Source organism: Capra hircus, chromosome 6 (genome assembly GCF_001704415.2).
Source record: "Capra hircus breed San Clemente chromosome 6, ASM170441v1, whole genome shotgun sequence".
Classification (NCBI taxonomy): Eukaryota; Metazoa; Chordata; class Mammalia; order Artiodactyla; family Bovidae; genus Capra; species Capra hircus.
Genome location: NC_030813.1, coordinates 85,397,038 through 85,417,765, shown reverse-complemented (window position 1 = coordinate 85,417,765; position 20,728 = coordinate 85,397,038). Strand labels below are relative to the sequence as shown.

Here is a 20,728-nt window from a genome sequence, read left to right as displayed (position 1 = left end):
TTGCTACCTCTCTAATGACAGAAAGTAAAAAGGAACTAAAGAGCCTTTTGATGAGGGTAAAAGAGGGAAAAGCTGGCTTAAAGGTGTGCGTTAAAAAAAAAAAAAAAAGAATATCATGGCATCTGGTCCCATCATTTCATGGCAAATAGAAGGAAGAAAAGTGGAAACAGTGCTTTCGTGTCTTCCAAAATCACTGTGGATGGTGACTGTATCAATAAAATTAAAAGACGCTTATTCCTCAGAAAAAAAGCTATGAAAAACCTAGTTCAGTTCAGTTCATTCCTTCAGTCATGTCCGACTCTTTGTGACCCCATGAAGCTCAGCATGGCAGGGCTCCTTGTCCATCACCAACTCCCAGAGTTCACCCAAACCCATGTTCATTGAGTCGGTGATGCTATCCAACCATCTCATCCTCTGTTGTCCCCTTCTCCTCCTGCCCTCAATCTTTCCCAGCATCAGGATCTTTCCCAATGAGTCAGCTCTTCACATGGAAAGACATACCATAGTCTGGAATTGGAAGAATCAATATTATCAAAATTTCTACAGTATTCAAGGCAATCTGCAGATTCCAAGTAATCCCTACCAAATTACCAATGGAAATTTTCATAAACTATCACAATTAAAAAAAAAATTAGGGAGACACAAAAGACCTTGAATGATGAAAGTAATTTTGAGAAAGAAAAAAATAGGTAGAGAAATAAGCTTTCCCAGACAACACTACAAAGCTATAATTATCAAGACAGTATGGTACTGGCACAAAACAGATATAGGTCACTGGAACAGTATAGAAAGTCCAGAAATAAACCCACAGACCTCTCATCAATCTCTAACTGTGGATAAAAAGCCAGGATCTTTAATAGGTGGTTCTGGGAAAACTGGAAAGATACATGTAAAGGAATGAAAATAGAACATAATTTAACATCATACACAAAAACTAACTAAAAATGGATTAAAGACCTAAATGTAAGACCAAACACCAAAACATTCTTTGAATAAATCACAATGATATATTTTTAAAAATATATTTCCAAGAGTATTGGAAATGAAAACAAAACTAACAAATGGGATCAAATTAAACTCAAAAGCTGTTGCATAACAAAACAGACCATAATAAAAATAGGAAGGCAACTTTTGGAGTGGGAAAAAAACATTTACAGATGAAGAAAGAGACAAGGGATTAATCTTCAAAATATAATATCGCAGCAACACAGATAGACCTGGAGATTATCATACTAAGTGAATAAGGAATACAGAGAGAGATAAGTACCACATTGCTTACATGTGCAAAAAAAAAAAAAAAAAGAGAACTTATTTACAAAACAAAAACAGACTTACACAATAAAAAAACCTTAAGGTTACAAAAGGGATTAGCAGATATAGACTACTATATTTCAAATAGTTGAACCAATAAGAACTTACTCTCTATATATATATAGCAGAGGAAATTCTGCTCAGTATTCTGTAGCAATATAAATATGAACAGAATTTTGAAAAGAGCAGATATATGTATTTGTATAACTGAATCACTTTGCTGTACACCTGAAACATACATTGTTAATCAACTATAATCCAATATAAAATTAAAAATAAAATAAATCTCCTTGCCTTAACATCTCTTAAAGTGTATTTCTGGCATTAAGTGATGATCTCTTCTGTACCTAAAATATCTAGAAGAATTATCAGCAAAAGAAACACTACAGAGATCTTCCTGTTCAAATGAGCACAAAAATAAAACCAGGAAAAACAATACAAATAATCTAACCTTAATAGAATATGAAATCACATAATGTTGGGTTTTCAAATATTACTTAGAAATTATTATGGATTTGTGTTCAAGCCTGAGTATGTATTTCCTAACTCAGTGTATTGTGTTTTATCAAGATTTTTTTTTTTTTCACTTCAAAGCAGTTGCTTTCTATTTTAGTCCATAATACAAAGTACACACTTCAAAGTTCAGCTCAACCATCTATAAACTGATTTAGACTGTTAAGGAGAGATCTTTGGATTAGGAGTTTCATGCATTTGGTAAAAATTTAATTCAAGCAACAGTTAACCATGAAGACTGTGCAAGGCTGCTGTATCCTTTTCGTGCTGCAGCTATGTCTCCTTGACTCTGGGAGGACGGGCAAAGTTCTTGTATGGCCTGTGGATTTTAGTCACTGGATTAATTTACAAGTTATTCTAGAAGAGCTTCACCTTCGTGGGCATGAGATAACTCTCCTGGTACCGTCACAAAATCTTCTGATTGATCATACCAAGATTCCCTATCATGTGGAGATCCTCCAGCTTTCAATAAGTGAAGAAACTTTCATGGAAGAGCTCAATACCATGCTCTATGAAGAAATTTTTGAACTGCCAAAACTCTCATGGTGGGAAATGCAAATAGAACTGGCAAACTCAGTCAGACAATTTTTATTAACAACCAAAAGAGTGTGTGACAGTGCTGTCACTAACAAGCAGTTACTCAGCAGGCTACAGGCAGCCAAGTTTGATGTCTGTATTGCTGACCCTTTAAGTTTTTGTGGGGAATTGGTGGCTGAACTCCTGAATATTCCATTTATATACACTTTTCGGTTTTTCTATGGGAATGCCATTGAAAGACTGTGTGCTGGGCTTCCTATGCCTTCTTCATATGTTCCTTGTGTCTCATCAAGACTGACAGACAACATGACTTTTATACAGAGGCTGGAAAACTGGTTACTGTATACAGTGAGTGACATGATATATTCATATTATGTATTTCCAGAATGGGATGAATATTACAGCAAGGTTTTAGGTAAGAATAGTATGTATATAATAAATATTCTTATATTCTATAAATAATGCAAACATTTTTCTGATTGTATGAAAACTTACAAATGGTATTTTAGGGTGGCTACACTGTTTTAAATGTAAAAATTAATAACACCCTTTTTTTTTTTAGTTTTGTGTTATATGATTGAATCATAAAATTCCCTCTTCTAGGGGATCTTCCCAACCCACAGATTGAACCCGGGTCTCCTGTATTTCAGGTTGATTCCTTACCATTAGAGCCACCAGGGGAACCCTGATATATATCCAAGAAGGAATATTCTCTATATTTAAGGTTAAGTTTTTGGAGTGTCTGGAAAACCCAAATCAGACAGCATGTTTAATTTCCATAACCTTGGAGTACTTGGTGTTCTTGCTTCTCCTGTTTCACCACCTACTTTCTTTCTGATTAACTTGCTCTTCCTAAGGCTTTATATTTGTGTTCTATGAAGGAATGGTTAATTGATGACCAGGTTTGCAATGTGATCAGCATGAAACTAGAAAATGAATAAAGTAGTTTGGTTTCATTTGGTCTTGCTTTCAAAAGTGTAAAAATGAAAGAAGACTTTTTCCTATAGGACCATGTTTCTAGATTTTTACCTCACTTCAGTGTTTTGTTCTTCTTGTTCTATTTAAGGTTAGAGGTCATTAGAAGTCAAATAGTGACTTTTGACTCTGAGCATAAATTTTTTCTCTATTTGAACAAGCCCATTTACCCCTTTTATTTTGCTTTCAAATAGTTTATTTTTTATGTTCATGTGATTATGATAAGGAAAATTTGCATAAGAGGCAAATTACCTTATAGGAATCAGTACCTTTCATGTATTATTTAGTTAGATTTTTTAAAGGTAATACTAACATGCAGCATTGTATTAGTTTCAGATGGTGACAAAAAATTAGTCAATAGTCAACCTAGAATAGTATGGAAGATTTCATTTGAGCCAATATGAGGATTATAACCCTGGAGAAAATCTGTCAGGAAGCTCGGAGGAATGCTCTGCCCATTAGAAGTTAAAGAACTGTCATATAAGTTTTGAGAGAAGGGGTTATTCTTGAAAGTGTTATACATCAGAACATTATATTGCCAGTTTATGTAGTCCTAAAAAATGAGTATTAGATCATTGTGACCCCTTAAAAGATTAAGGAAAGAATGTTAGCTTATAAGGAGTTATCTTGCTGGTGCCAGGAGAAAATTACTTTTGTAGAGTAAACTTTCCTGCGTCTTCCAAGGGGATCTAGTTAATGTATAATGCAGAAGCACACTGCACACTAAAACAGGGAGTGCCGGGCAGTGGCTGAACTGGCAGAGAAATTTTTATGCAAACTTTTTCTTGCCAAGACTTAAGATAATTTTGTTTCAACACAGGTATACAACAAAATGATTAGATATTTGCACCTGTTGTGAAATAATCACCAAATAGCGCTCAATAATATCTATCACTACACATAGATACAAATAATATTTATTTGAGAATTTCTAATTTCTACTTCTGTCATTTTTGAGATTGGACCGAAGTACTTCATTTCACACTCTTTTCTTGACTATGAGGGACCCTCCCATTTCTTCTAAATGATTTTTGCCCACGGTTCAGTTCAGTTTAGTTCAGTTCACTTCAGTCGCTCAGTCGTGTCCGACTCTTTGCGACTCCATGAATCACAGCACACCAGGCCTCCCTGTCCATCACCAACTCCTGGAGTTCACTCAGATTCACGTCCATCGAGTCAGTGATGCCATCCAGCCATCTCATCCTCGGTCGTCCCCTTCTCCTCTTGCCCCCAATCCTTCCCAGCATCAGAGTCTGTTCCAATGAGTCAACGACATAATGGTCATCTGAATTAAATTCACCTATTCCAGTTCATTTTAGTTCACTGATTCCTAAAATGTCTATATTCACTCTTGCTATTGCCTTTTTGATCACTTCCAATTTATGCTGATTCATGGACCGAACATTCCAGGTTCCTGTGCAATATTCTTCTTACAGCATCGGACTTTACTTCCATCACCAGTCACATCTACACCTGGGCATTATTTTTGCTTTTGCTCCATCTCTTCATTATATCTGGAGTTATTTCTCCACTCTTCTCCAGTAGCATATTGGGCATCTACCAACTTAGGGATTTCATCTTTCAGTGTCATATCTTTTTGCCTTTTCATACTCTTCATGGGGTTCTCAAGGCAAGAATACTGAAGAGATTTGGCATTGTCTTCTCCAGTGTACCAGGTTCTGTCAAAAATTTCCACCATGACCCGTCAGTCTTGGGAGGCCCTACACGGCATGGCTCACAGTTTCACTGAGTTAGACAAGGCTGTGGTCCATGTGATCAGTGTGGTTTGTTATGCCCAGAGTCCGAGTCCCCAAAACTGAGAGAATAAGACGTCCACAGCAATGCAAAAGCATAAAGGGGTTTATTACTAGCTCGAGCCAGGACCCATGCTTCATCCAGCACAGTGGAATCAGACAAAGGCCCTGAGCTCTGAATCACATATACTTCTATACAGATGCTTCTTTGTTTCTGTAACAGCATAGCTGATTGGTTAAACCGTACGCACACTCGGGACTTTGAAACCTCGCATCCCTATCCAGATTGGCTCAGGTTTGGCACGGGTCGGGGGCTTCGGGGATTTTTTCTGATTGGTCGAGCTACACTGCCTGTGGGAATTCCCAGAGCCTCAGCTTTTCTCAGGCCTAGCCTGCCCCTTAGAGCCTGTCCTGGCTTCAGTTTGGTCCTAACATTCCCCTCTGTCTTTTTATCCTTGAGAGGAATCGTCCTCTCCATTCTGAGACACTGCCTGATATTATTGCCTCAGTACCTGAATGGTACTGATTTGTTTTTTTTTACAAAGGTTATCAATTTATTTAAAATACATGGGCCAAAAGTTAGAATGAGTAGGAGTACAATGAGCGGTCCGAGTAGGGTAGAAATTAATGTTGTTAACCACAGGGACTGTTGGAACCAGGACTCAAATTAATTTTGAGACATTTTTTTCTCTCTCTCTCTCTTTTTTTTTTTTTTTTTTTTGATTTAACCCCTCTTTTTTATCTTGGCCAGGGACTCCCTGATTACCCATGAGTGATTTATATAAAAACAACGTTTTTCTCCTAACACAGCACATAGGCCCCCTGAGAGACTTCATACTCAAGGTATTTTGGGGGAATTGGGGCGGAGGTCTCTTTCTTCTGTAATTTCTTCCTGCTGTGCATGGGCGTAGGCCTGCCTAGCAGAGCAGAAGTCTCTCTACCTGATCTAAGTTGGGGTTTTTCACATCTGAAACCAGCTTTTACCCTTGTAGTTGCAGCAATTTAGTTGGCCCCTCTCAGAGATGAAATAGACAAGGGCCAAACAAGAGACCTAACAAGATGGTCATCTCTGGTCCCTGGAAACAGAAGGCAACATTTGGGGTGAGGGTTACAGGGTTTGTGACCCCTTCTGATTGGTTGGTGGTGAGGCAACAGAGCAGTGCTCCAAGAATCTTGTGTTTAGTCTGAAGTCACCATCTTCTACCTGGGTGGGGGCTCAAAGACATTGCTATGCATATTTCTTTGAGTAGGAACCAGGACTCTGTCTGGAGGCTGTACCAAACTTTGATAGTTTTTGTTTTGGTATCCACTCCCTTCCCTGATTAACAATTGTTTGAATCTATGCTTTGGAATTCAGGGAAGGCCAAGGAGGCTGAACAAAGTCTATATCTTACAGACAAGAAAAGGAGAACACAGAGCAGATCTGTACTCCAGAGCCCCACAGAGTCCCGCTCAGTTTTAATTTTAGGGAACTAGGCAACAATGACTATGATAACTTCCTGTCAAAATGGGGCATAGGACTGCCCCAGCTTGGAACACTACAAGCTCTAATCTGAAAGTACACCCATAGCATCACCTAGTTATTTTCTAGGATATCTGAACCGTAGCTACTCTATTTTGACTTTTAATTGTAAACTATGTTTTAATAGCCAAAGCAGATTTTACCATTAATGACAGTGTTTTTCTAGATATGAGAAGATGCAAGAATTGAGACTCATAAAATCTTTTCCTGAAAAGATCTAACTATCTGATGGCCTGTTTGGCCAGTTTTTTTCCAGAGCACAGAGTGCCTCATTTCTGATTTTTACCCTGAACTCCTTTCAGAGGCATTGAAAGTCAGCAGTTGCAGTGGCCATGATTTAATCTTTGTAGATGCAGATGGCGAGTGTCAGTCTTCAGTTGGCAGAACCCCTTTTTGCTCATAAACTTGACCATGATTATGAGGGGGGCAAGTCATGACCATTTTATCCCAGGGTGCTGAGAGTGTCCATTTTCAGGTAAACAGGCCACTCAATGTGCTGTTACTGGACTAGGCCATGAAACAGTATCTAAAATTCTCTGGACCACCTGTCTTACTAGCTTTTTGGTCCAGGAAAATATTCCCTCTTGTTGCTTCTTGCCATCTCTAGAGTTACACTGTTACCATCATCGATCTCATATGGGACTATATATTGTTCTATTAGAAGCCTCACACACATGCAGTGTAAGAAACAGCAATTTTGTAAAACAGGTGAAATACAAATAACATAGCCAGCAGTATTAGTAAAGTCACAAGTAAGACTTATGTTAAGAACTTCCATTAGATGTAGCCCAGTATATCTTCAGGTCATCTGACTTAGTCTGCCCTGTAGAATCTTTATCTTCCAGGGAAATTATATACTGGCACCATCTATAAGGCATATAGCCCAGTTTTTGTTTTGGTTTTTTTTTGTTTTTTTTTTTTTAGTGTCACTAGACTGACTATCTTTAGTATGATTTAATTTTTTAAGTAAATTTTTTCAGGGCCAACCAGTTAAAATCTGGTAATAGAGAAATTTACCAAGATAACCCAGAACTAGACACAGGTTATTGGCCACAAACCCAACAATTGGATTGATTTTGAAACTACCATAGGATCAGGCCTATGACAGAAGAGCATTCGACTTATATGTAAAGGTCTAAGAAATCAAGAAAACATAAATGATCATACGAATCAGGTCCCACATCTTGGGGAAGCTGTCTACCTCTGATGTCATCGTCTTCTCATCCTGGTGTAGTGTAGTTTCTCCTGATGAAAAAAAAGTCCTTCTACCCATGTTGGAGACAGTCCCTTAAATTATGTCTTTTTCCAGTCTTGGTTGTAGGTCATGAGGCATCTGATCTTCATCCAAAGATAGATTATTGAGATAAGCTTCAGAAACAAACTTAGGGTGTTCTTCAAGAATTCAATTAAATTTTATATTAACATCTCATAACAGCAAAGAACTATCTAAGAGATGAGTCTTACTAGATGCAGACCTCCATTAACAAGCTGGTATTTAACATTTTGAAATATCTTTTTTTTTCCTTAAAGTTACCCTTATTTTTATTAAATATAACCAAATTAAGGCTAGTTTGTTTACAAAATAGGTCTGTTCTCACTGATTTTGGTCTGATGATTTTTATAACCATAATTGATTATAGGCTTTTTATTTTGCTGAAACATTTATAGAGTCTCAGACTGAACTTTTAAAATAAAACAGGGCTGGGAAACTCACACCAAAGGCTTATCACAGATTTTGCCTAACAAATCTAGGTGAATTTTTTCCTTTTTAAGGTCTCAAAATTTTTTTGAGATTTTTGTATCCGTGAGATAAACTTCCTAACTCATTTGATAAACTTACTGGGAACCTAAGAACTTCTAATTTTTGGAGGAGTCAGATAGAAAATATAATTGTTTTCTTTATAACGTTTAATTTTACCAAAGTATTGTCATAATTAGTTTGAGAGGAAGATTTTCCCTACTCCCTGAAAACATATAAGATTTAACCCCATAATTTTTCAGATAGAAACCATAAAAGTTATAAGCATATTCACTGGTTCATTCAGTCCTTTTGCTAACTTTTGTGAAGTCATCAGGTTTTTCATTAAAATACCAGGACATATCAGAATGCTAATAACTCCATATAATTTTTAGGATGTCTGTATTAGTAATTTTACCCTACATTATAATATGAGCAGATGTATTACTCATTTGATAATCTTTTTTATGTAATTTAACCAACCGAATAAACGCAGTTTAATATCTCTCTTTGGGATGCTTCAGGGGCCCTCCGAAGCACCCCAAAGTTAGCTAGAAGCCAAAAGTGCTTCATAGAATAATTTAGGAAGTTTTGTCAACAAATATCAGAAAGGTTTTCAGCACTCAGTCAGATGGGACTATAGGTCACTGTGAAACAATAGCTATTCACTCAGCCAAAGTAACAACATGGGATTTCAGAGGTGAATACAGAACAGACCATTTAAGAAGCAAATGAACTTAAATCTATTGTCAAATGCAGTTCAACATCTGAAGAAAGTGTGTCCTTTTAACAGAGAGAAAAGCCAAATTCAAGTTTTTGCGCCAGCTTATTTTTAGTCATTAACAGTCCCAAATTTCTTTAGCTTCTTTGTAAGAGGAAACTAATGTTCAGTAATAAATGTTTCAAAATTTTACTCTATTTGGAAATGAGCTAGCTAGTCAGTGAACTTCCATCACTTAGTTTAGCACAATCCCAATTCAAGTTACCCCAATTTGGACAGACTATTTCAGACAGACATTCCTAAAGCATAATTATTCTTAATAAAGTCTATCTAAAAGCTCATATCTCATTTACATTTTTTTAAAGTTTTTTTTTTTTTTACTTGAGGTAATTTTTTTGTTGACAAGCTTGTAACAGATATAATACTTAACATATTAAACCTAAGTACAATGAAATATTTTTTAACGTTAAGTACTCTGAGACATGTCTATATTAAATAGGTCAACAAACAAACATTAATATCAGGTATTTAACATTGAATATTTCCCAGTTTACATGAACCTGGAATTTATTTTTTAATTTAGAATTACTTGATTTGTAACCGCTTACCTTTTTTAAGCCAAATAAATAGATCTCATATACAAATTAACCTCAAAAATATTATCCAGAGACAAAGACATACCAAGACATATTTACACAGACACAGTGCAAGATTTAGCTTTAAGTCCTTTTTTTTTTCTCTCAGTGTCAGGAGTTAGAGATAGTCTAGATAAGTGTTCTTAAGAGCCCTAGTCTCAAGGCACAGGGAAAGAAAATCAAGTTCTAACAAATGGTGGAGGTCTAAACCACATGGTGGCCAGACAAAGCAAAATGGCCATCAAAAATCTTCAGATCACAGAGTTAAAAAACACACATATAAACCCAGCAGTCTTCATCAAAGTGAAGGTGAAGTCGCTCAGTCATTATCAGACTGTTTGCGACCTGTGGACTGTAGCCCACCAAGCCTTTCTGTAACATCAAAGATTTTAAGGGAGGAAAGGAAGCCAGGTTGAAAGAAGAAGGGGGAGGAGGTGGGAGAGGGGGCAAAAGGGGTGGCCTTACAGACGTCTCCTGCCACCTACAAATACCCAGGCCTTATGGGACTTTTCCCTGGGCTTCCAGAGAAGGGAGGACTGGAACTCGGCCCTACCAGAAATCAGAACCAGAATTTGAGTTTTCTGCCAAGAGGAGGTGATCAGTCTCCAATCCTCAGCTCAGGCTGAGGGCCCTTTGACCAGATTTCTGTGTCTAGGATCAGGGGACTAGAAAAACAGGGAAGGATAGGAAGGGTTAAGGAGAGGAGACAGAGAGAGAAGGGGAGAGAGATCAATAAAGTTTCTTGTTTTTTACCGGTCGGGCACTCTGGCCAGTTGTCTGCGTCAGGAGGAGACCAGGGACAAAAGGGTCCCAGTTGCGGCCGCTGGGTCTGGTCCATTGGCAGGAGAGCTGGCCCCTGAGTACCCCGAGTGGTCAGGATGTCAGTCTCAGCGAAGAAGAATCCCACCAGAGTCACCATTTGTTGCAGGAAGAGGGACCCTTTCCAGGGCCCAAAACTGGGCTCTTGCCTAACACTCGGAAATGAATTGTCCGAGGAGACATATGTGCTGACAAAGCAAGAGATTTTATTGGGAAAGGTCACCCGGGTGGAGAGCAGCAGGGTAAGGAAACCCAGGAGAACTGCTCTGCTGCGTGGCTCACAATGTACAGGCAGTGTCTCCTTTAAACCCTTCCCGAACTCTTCCGGTTGGTGGAGGCTTATTAGTTCCATATTCCTGATGGTTACTATGGTGCCTGGCCAGGGTGGGGCAGTTTCAATCAGTGTGCTTCCCCTAACAATTCCCCCTGGAAGATGGGGTATATAGTGGCGCCGTTGGTTCAGGCTCCTTGAGATTTTGGTTTTTTCTTTTCTTACATGTGTCGCCAACACCTGAGGGGTAGAAAATCCCTGTTGAGGCAAAAAGGTTTTACCCAAGGAGGGGGCTTGGTCAGGGTGTCCGATCCGCGGTCAGAAAACGATATCTCGGACTTGGTGTACAGTTCCCAAGTCAAAGGTGCCTTCTGAGGGCCAGCCTACATGGAAGGTCGGCCATTCTGCACTGCAAAAAGTTATTAATTTGTTCTTCTTCACCAGCACAGATAGACTCTGTGCTCTAGACTTAAAATCAGAAAAATGGTCAGTCATAAGGGACAACGGAGTGGAAGTCTCTTGCCCCATGATTACAGGATAGAACACAGGAGACAAGACGAACACACAGAGAGCAGTGACAATGCCGGCACACACAAAGATGCGATGAGCAGAGGAGAGACAAACCTCAGCCGAGAACACAGTACTAGGTCTTCCTGGGCCCCCTGAACCCTCCTATCCCTCCAGGTTATCTTACCAACAAGGCGTTCACAGAGCCAGCCGCCTTCCCAGCATGTTGCTGGGCCTTGGCCTTATGCCGGCTAAGACAACTAATTCACCCCTGATTAAGCCTGACAAGAGCTCTCTTCTCACCAGAGCCTGCTGCCTTCCAGCATGTAAGCTGGGCCTCTGTCTTACGCTGGCTAACCAAACTTAACACCGGTGTTCAGATAGCTTTTCTCCAAGTGAGGAAACCCCTTCCACTAGGAGAGTGTTATTCTTCCCAGTTAAAAGGATCCTGGACGAGCCCCCAAATGTTATGCCCAGAGTCCGAGTCCCCAAAACTGAGAGAATAAAACATCCATAGCAATGCAAAAGCATAAAGGGGTTTATTACTAGCTCGAGCCAGGACCCATGTTTCATCCAGCACAGTGGAATCAGACAAAGGCCCTGAGCTCTAAATCACATATACTTTTATACAGACGGTTCTTTGTTTCTGTAACAGCATAGCTGATTGGTTAAACCGTATGCACACGCAGGACTTTTAAACCTCGCATCCCTATCCGGATTGGCTCAGGTCTGGTGCGGGCGGGGGGGGGGGAGGGGGGCTTCGGGGATTTTTTCTGATTGGTCGAGCTGCACTGCCTGCGGGAATTCCCAGAGCCTCAGCTTTTCTCAGGCCTAGCCCGCCCCTTAGAGCCTGTCCTGGCTTCAGTTTGGTCCTAACATGGTTAGTTTTCTGTGATTGTGGTTTTCATTCTGTCTGCTCTCTTATGAAAAGGATAAGAGGCTTGAGGAAGTTTCCTGATGGAAGAGAACATCTGTGGGGGAAACTGGGTTTTGTTCTGATGGGAGGGGCCATGTTCAGTGAATCTTTAATCCAATATTCTGCTGATAGGTGTGACTGGGTTCCTTCTCTGTTGTTTAGCCTGAGGCCAAACTTTCAACCCATGCCTCCACCAGAGACTCCTGAACATTCAAAGGTAAGTCTGGCTCAGTCTCCCATGGCCTCCAAAGTCAAATTCCCTGGGGGTTCTCAGTTGGATTTGCTGGATTCCGAGGTTGGAAAATCTGTTCTGGGTCCTAGAACTTCCTTAACAATGTGAGAATTTCTTTTTCATAATTGTTCTGCAGTTGTATGTCATCTGCTCAGTGGCTCTATCATAGGGTTAATGGAGACCTTCTCCATGAGGCCCATGCCACACACTGGGTAATCCAGGTTTGCTGCAGTCAGTCCCTGTTCCCACGCAAGCCACTACTGACCCCATACCTGTGCACAAGACACTCAAACAATCAAAGGCAACTCTGGCTCAGTCTCTGTGGGAGGGACGTCTGGGTCTTGGTGGGCACCAGATTTTTCTTGAGTCCTCCAAGCATCTCTGGCAAGTATGGGGCTTGATTCTAAATGCAATTTTGCCCCTCCTACCATCTTACTTGGGCTTCTCTTTTGCCCTTGGAATTGGGATAACTTTTTTTTGGTGGACTCTAACATTCTCCTGTCCATGGTTGTTCAGCAGCTAGTTGCAACTTTGGAGTTCACACAGGAGAAGATGAGCACATGACCTTTTACTCTTCTGTACTGTTTGTTGATGTCCTTTTCATCATAGGGGACTGGAAGGAAAAAGCAGGAAGTTAAGAGATACCTGGAGTAATAAACGAACTTGGTCATGGAGTACAAAATGAAGCAGGGCAAAGGCTAACAGAGTTTAGTCAAGACAAGGAACTGGTCATAGCAAACGCCCTCCTCATCAGCACAAGAGAAGACTCTACACATGGACATAACCAGATGTTCAACACTGAAATCAGATTGGTTATATTCTTTGGAGTCAAAGATGGAGAATAACTATACAGTCAGCAAAAACAATATCTGGAGCTGACTGTGGCACAGACCATGAACTCCTTATTGCCCAATTCAGACTTTAATTGAAGAAAGTAGGGGAAACCACTAGACCATTCAGGTATGACCTGAATCAAATACCATATGATTATACAGTGGAAATGACAAATAGGTTTAAGGAATGAGATCTGATAGAGTGCCCGAAGAACTATGGACAGAGGTTCATGACATTGTACAGGAGGCAGTGATCAAGACTATCCCCAACAAAAAGAAATACAAAAGGCAAAACATCTGAGGAGTCATCACAATTAGCTGAGAAAAGAAGAGAAACTAAAGGCAAAAGAGAAAAGGAAAGCTATGTCCATCTGAATGCAGAGTTCCAAAGAATAGCAAGGAGAGATAAGAAAGCCTTCTTAAGTGACAAATGCAAAGAAATAGAGGAAAAAAGTAGAATGGGAAAGACCAGAGATCTCTTCAAGAAAATTAGAGATGCCAAGGGAACATTTCACACAAAAATGGGCACAATAAAGAACAGAAACGGTATGGACATAACAGAAGAAATTAAGAAGAGGTGGCAAGAATACATGGAAGAACTATACAAAAAAAGATTCTCATGACACAGATAACCATGATGTTGTGATCATTCACATTGAGCCAGACATCCTGGGGTCTGAAATTAAGTGGGCCTTAGGAAGCATCGCTATGAACAAAGCTAGTGGGGGTGATGGAATTCCGGTTGAGCTATTTCAAGTCCTAAAAGATGATGCTGTGAAATGCTGCACTCAATAAAACAACAAATTTGGAAAACTCAGCAGTGGCAATAAGACTGCAAAAGATCAAGTTTCATTCCAATCTCAAAGAAAAGCAATGCCAAAGAATGTTCAAACTACCGCAAAATTGCACTCATCTCACACGCTAGCAAAGTAATGCTGAATATTCTCAAAGCCAGGCTGCAACACTGCGTGAACTGAGAAATATCAGATGTTCAAGCTGGATTTAGAAAAGGCTGAGGAGCCAGAGATCAATTGCCATCATCTGTTGGATCATAGAAAAAACAAGAGAGTTCCAGAAAAACATCTACTTCTGCTTTATTGACTGTGCCAAAGCCTTTGACTGTGTGGATTACAAAATAATGAAAAAATTCCAAGAGATGGGAATGCCAGACCACCTTACCTGACTCCTGCAAAGCTTGTATGGGGGTCAAAAGCAACAGTAAGAACTAGACATGGGACAACAGACTGGTTTCAAATTGGGAAAGATATACATCAAAGCTGACATATATCAAGTATAACCACTCCCTGCTTATTTAACTTATATGCAGAGTACATCATGCAAAATGCCAGGAGGGATGAAGCATAAGCTGGAATCTAGATTGCTAAGAGAAATACCAATAAGCTCAGATCTGCAGATGACACCACCATTATGGCAGAAAGTGAAGAGGAACAACAGAGACGCTTGATGAAAGTGAAAGAGGAGAGTGAAAAATTGGGTTAACACAACGTTCAAAAAATGAATATCATGGCATCCAGTCCAATCATTTCATAGAAAAAGATAGGGAAGCAATGGAAACAGTGACTTTATTTTCTTGGACTCCAAAATCACTGCAAATGATGACTGCAGCCATGAAATTAAAAGACCCTTACACATTGGAAGAAAACTATGACAAATCTAGACAGCATATTAAAAAGCAGAGACATTACTTAGGCAACAAAGGTCCGTATAGTCAAAGCTATGGTTCGAACAAGTAGTTTTTTATTGATGCAACTGTTGGATCATAAAGAAGGCCAAACACCGAAGAATTGATGATTTTGAACTGTGGTGTTGGAGAAGCCTCTTGAGAGTCCCTTAGACTGCAAGGCGATCAAACCAGTCAATCCTAAAGGAAATCAATCCTGAGTATTCATTGGAAGGACTGATGCTGGTGCTGAAGCTCCAAAATTTTAGCCAGTTGACATGAAGAGCCATCTTACTAGAAAAGATCCTGATGCTGGGCAGGAGGAAATGGGGATGACAGATGTAAGTACCGTCTCAGTGGACATGAGTTTGAGCAGGCTCCAGGAGATGGTGAAGGATAGGAAAGCCTGAATTGCTGCAGTCCATGGCACTGCAAAATGTAGGACATGAACGAACAACTGAACAACTGAACAACAACAATATCCACACCTACACAGACATATGGTTTCCAAAGACCTTTTCTGTTTTCATAGGCTGCCTTCTTGTTTTGTTGATCATTCCTCTTACTGTGAAGTGTGCAGTGGCTGGTAGTTGGAATTAGTTCAACTAGTTCATTTTTCATTTTGTTCCTTATACTTTCAGGTTAGTTCAGTAGCTCAGTCATGTCTGATTCTTTGAAACCCCATGGATAGCAGCTTGCCAGGCTTCCCTGTACATCACCAGCTCCCTTAGCCTTCTCAAACTCATGTCCATTGAGTCGGTGATACCATCCAACCATCTCATCCTCTGTCATGCCCTTTTTCTCCTGCCTTCAGTCTTGCCCAGAATCAGGTTCATTTCCAGTGAGTCAGTTCTTCACATCAGGTGGCCAACGTATTGCAGCTTCAGCTTCAGCATCACTCCTTCCAATGAATATTCTGGACTGATTTCATTTAGGAGTGACAGGCATGATCTCCTTGCAATCCAAGGTACTCTGAAGAGTTTTTCCCAACAGCACGGTTCAAAAACATCCATTCTTGAGTGCTCAGTTTTCTTTATGGTCCAAATCTCACATTCACACATGACTACTGGAAAAACCATAGCTTTGATTAGAGGGTCCTTTATTGGAAAACTAACGTCTCTGGATTTTAATATGCTGTCTAGGTTGTTAATTGGAGAAGGCAATGGCACCCCACTCCAGTACTTTTGCCTGGAAAATCTCATGGACGGAGAAGCCTGATGGGCTGCAGTCCATGGGGTTGTGAAGAGTCGGACACGACTGAGTGACTTTACTTTCACTTTTCACTTTCATGCATTGGAGAAGGAAATGGCAACCCACTCCAGTGTTCTTACGTGGAGAATATCAGGGACAGGGGAGCCTGGTGGGCTGCCATCTCTGGGGTCGCACAGAGTCAGACTCGACTGAAGCAACTTAGCAGCAGTAGCAGCAGCAGGTTGCTAATAGCTTTTCTTCCAAGGAGCAAGCGTCTTTTAATTTCATGGCCACAGTCACCATCTGCAGCTCTTTTGGAGAGCGAGAAAAGAAAGTCTCTCAGTGTTTCCATTGTTTCACCATCAATTTGCCATTAAGTAATGGGGCCAGATGCTATGATCCAAGTTTTTGGAATGTTGAGTTTTAAGACAACTTTTTCACACTTCTCATCCACTTTCATCAAGAGGCTCCTCAGTTACTCTTGGCTTTCTGCCAGGACTGTGGTGTCATCTGCATATCTGAGGATATTGACATATATACAGGCCATCTTGATTCCAGCTTGTGCTTCATCCATCCTGGCATTTTGCATGATGTACTCTGTATATAAGTTAAATAAGCAGGATGACAATATACAGCCTTGACGTACTCCGTTCCCTATATGGAACCAGTCTGTTGTTCCATGTCCTGTTCTAACTATCTTTTCTTGACGAGCATACACATTTCTCAGGAGGCAGGTAAGGTGGTCTCATATTCCCATCTCTTGAAGAATTTTTCCATTATTTTGTAATCCACACAGTCAAAGGCTTTGGCACAGTCAATAAAGCAGAAGATGTTTTTCTGGAACTCTCTTACTTTTTCTATGATCCAACAGATGATGGCAATTTGATCCCTGGTTCCTCAGCCTTTTTTAATTCCAGCTTGAATATCTGATATTTCTCAGTTCATGCAGTGTTGCAGCCTGGCTTTGAGAATATTCAGCATTACTTTGCTAGTGTGTGAGATGGGTGCAAATTTACGGTAGTTTGAACATTCTTTGGCATTGCTTTTCTTTGGGATTGGAATGAAACCTGACCTTTTGCAGTTCTGTTGCCACTGCTGAGTTTTCCAAATTTGCTGGCATATTGAGTGCAGCACTTTCACAGCATCATCTTTTAAGACTTCAAATAGCTCAACCGGAAATCCATCACCCCCACTAGCTTTGTTCATAACGATGCTTCCTAAGGCTCACTTAACTTCGGACTCCAGGATGTCTGGCTCTATGTGAGTGATCACACCATCATGGTTATCTGGGTCATGAGGATCTTTTTTGTATAGTTCTTCCATGTATTCGTGCCACCTCTTCTTAATTGCTTCTGTTACATCTATACCGTTTCCAGTCCTTTATTTTGCCTGTCTTTGCGTGAAATATTCCCTTGGTATCTAATTTTCTTGAAGAGATCTCTAGTCTTTCCCATTCTATTGTTTTCCTCTATTTCTTCGCATTGATCACTTAAGAAGCTTTCTTATCTCTCCTTGCTATTCTTTGGAACTCTGCATTCAGATGGATACATCTTTCATTTTCTCCTTTGCCTTGAGCTTCTCTTCTTTTCTCAGCTATTTGTAAGACTTCCTCAGACAACCATTTTGCCTTTTTGCATTTCATTTTTTGGGGGATGGTCTTGATCTCTGCCTCCTGTACAATGTCATGAACCCCTGCCCATAGTTATTCATGCACTCTGTCAGATCTAATCTCTTGAATCTATTTGTCATTTCCACTGTATCATCATATGGGATTTGATTTAGGTAATAACTGAATGGTCTAATGGTTTTCCCCTACTTTCTTAAAGTCTGAATTGGGTAATAAGAAAGTCATGATTTGAGCCACAGTCAGCTCCCGGTCTTATTTTTGCTTACTGTATAGAGCTTCTCCATCTTTGGCTGCAAAGAATATAATCAATCTGATATCGGTGTTGACCATCTGGTGATGCCCATGTGTAGAGTCTTCTCTTGTGTTGTTGGAAGAGGGTGTTTGCTATGACCAGTGCGTTCTCTTGGTAAAACTCTATTAGCCTTTGCCCTGTTTCATTCCACATTCCAAATCCAAATTTGCCTGTTACTCCAAGTGTTTCTTGACTTCCTACTTTTGCATTCCAATTTCCTATAACGAAAAGGACATCTTTCTTGGATGTTAGTACTAAAAGGTCTGTATGTCTTCATAGAACTGTTCAACTTCAGTTTCTTCAGTGTTACTGGCTGTTAAACCTGTGCCTCCACTGGAGACTCCACAACACTCATAGGCAAGTCTGACTCAGTCTCTTGTGGGGACACTGCTCATTTCTCCCGGCTGCTGGTGTGTGTGCAAAGGTTTTTTTTCTGTTTGTTTGTTTTTTGTTTGTTTTGTTTTTGTGCTTTCCAAGTGTCTGTGTCTCCCATCCTATGGAAGTTCTATAATGATGTCCCACTGGCCTCCAAAGTCATATTCCCTGGCAGTTCTCATCTGCTCACCAGCTCTATGGTGAGGCTAATGGCGACCTCCTCCACAAGGGCTTATGCCACATGGTGCATGACCCAGGTCTGCTGCAGTCATAGCCCCTGTCATTGAGGCAGGCCACTGCTGACCTGCACCTCTGCAGGAGAAACTCAAACAATCAAAGGCCATCCTGGCTCAGTTTCTTTGGCATCTCTGTGTCTTGGTGTGCACAAGATTTTGTTTGACCCCTCCAAGCATCTCTGGTGAGTATGGAGTTTGATTCTAACTGCAATTTTGCCCCTCCAAATGTCTTGTTGGGGCTTCTCCTTTGCCCTTGGACCTGGAGTATCTTCTGTTTGGAGGAATCCAACCTTCTCCTGTCGATGGTTGTTTAGCAGCTAGCTGCAATTTTGGAGTTCACACGGGAGAAGATGAGCACGTATTCTTCTACTACTCCGTCTTAATATCAAGATACAGTCCATGGAATTCTCCAAGCCAGAATATTGGAGCGGGTAGTCTTTCCCTTCTCCAGAGGATCTTCCTAACCCAGGGATTTAACCTAGGTCTCCCACACTGAAGGTGAATTCTTTACTAGCTGAGCCACCAGGGAAATCCACTTATATTTTAGATATCATATTTAAATTCGCTGCCATAATGAATGTCAATAATTATTTCCCCTTTTTTTTGAGGAATTTATGGTTTTAGGTCTTATATTTAAGCCTCTTATCCATTTTAATATAATTCTGTAGTGGAGTAAGATCCGAGTCTAGTTTTATTCTTTACTGTGTGAGTATCTTTTCTTTTTTTTGGTAAGAATTATTTAAAAGATTATCTTCTTTCATTGAGTATTTTTGGCTTCCTTAAGAAATATTTGTTGACAACATATGCATGAGTTTTTCTTTGGGCTTTTGCTTCTGTTATAATGGACCATATGACTGTTTTTAAACCTGCATGTATTGTTTTGATTAATATAGCTTTATAATATTTCTTAAAATCAGAGTGTGTGTTACCTACAGTTTTGTTTTTCTTTCTCAGGATTGATTTGTCTATTTGGAACTTTTTCATTCATATGAACTTTTTATTATTTTCCTTGTTACTAATTTTAACAGATGTATCTCTAATACTGTATCATTACTAAAAATTATGTTTATTCCTAAAAACACTAAAAAGATATAGTTGTGATCTCTTATTTTATATATCCACTTCCTTTTTCTTTTTTTTGATTGAAGTGTATAGAATTCACCAGCAATGTAGGAGATCACAGTTCAATTCCTGGGTCGGGGATATTCGCTGGAGAAGGGATAAACTACCTACTTCAGTATTCTTGGGCATCTTTTATGGCTTGTCTGGTAAGGAATCTGCCTGTAATGTGGGAGACCTGGGTTTGATCCCTGGGTTGAGAAGATCACCCTGGAGAAGGGAAAGGCTACCCATTCCAGTATTTTGGCCTGGAGAATTCATGGACTGTATAGTCCATGGGTTCACAAAGAGTCACACACAACTAAACAACTTTCACTTCAGTGGAAAAAAGGAAGTGGCAACATGTCTATGCAATATTTCCTCTGAGAAATTGTGCAACAACTCACAAACAACATGAGTGCTTCTAAGAACTCTGCTGCCCTGCAATATGGAGTATGTTCAAAAAGTCATGTGACTTAATCAAGGTCTACATGTTGCACTGAAACTTCTTCTGGGCATTTTGTGACAGAAACAGGTGCTTATATCTCTAGAAATGACCCTATGAAAAGTGGGCAGAAACTCACACATCCATGCTGAGAGTTCAACCTACAAAAGACAACATTGAGAAAAGATAACTTAAAACTTTATCAAAGTGACATTTTCGGGGTCATGGATTAAGCCTTGAATGATCTACAACTGGACTGAAGCTGTTTGTTTACTTCTGATCCCAGCAGTCTGACACTCGGTTTAGGAACATCTTCTCCAGTGATAGGGTACTACTCTGTCCCTGATTCTTCCATAGTTCTTAGCAATTTAGAATATTCTTTGGTGGAATATATCAATAATCTGAGAAGAAGAGTAAAAATGTGGTAAATAGAAGAACCATTTGTTTTTACTCTCATCACTGTTAAAATGTTATGTTATAGATATAATTTGGCTGTTCA

The 20,728-nt window shown here is 39.8% G+C and overlaps 1 protein-coding gene across 1 annotated transcript in view; it reads left to right on the top strand.

The window, feature by feature from the left end:
- The window catches only part of LOC102168532 (UDP-glucuronosyltransferase 2C1), a 44,556-nt gene continuing 24,257 nt past the window's right edge, over nucleotides 430–20,728 (top strand). Inside the window, exon 1 of the mRNA XM_018049524.1 lies at nucleotides 430–2,776. Within this exon, the coding sequence (XP_017905013.1) occupies nucleotides 2,056–2,776 (721 nt within the window). The 5' untranslated portion in view covers nucleotides 430–2,055. The remainder of the gene's footprint in view (nucleotides 2,777–20,728) is intronic.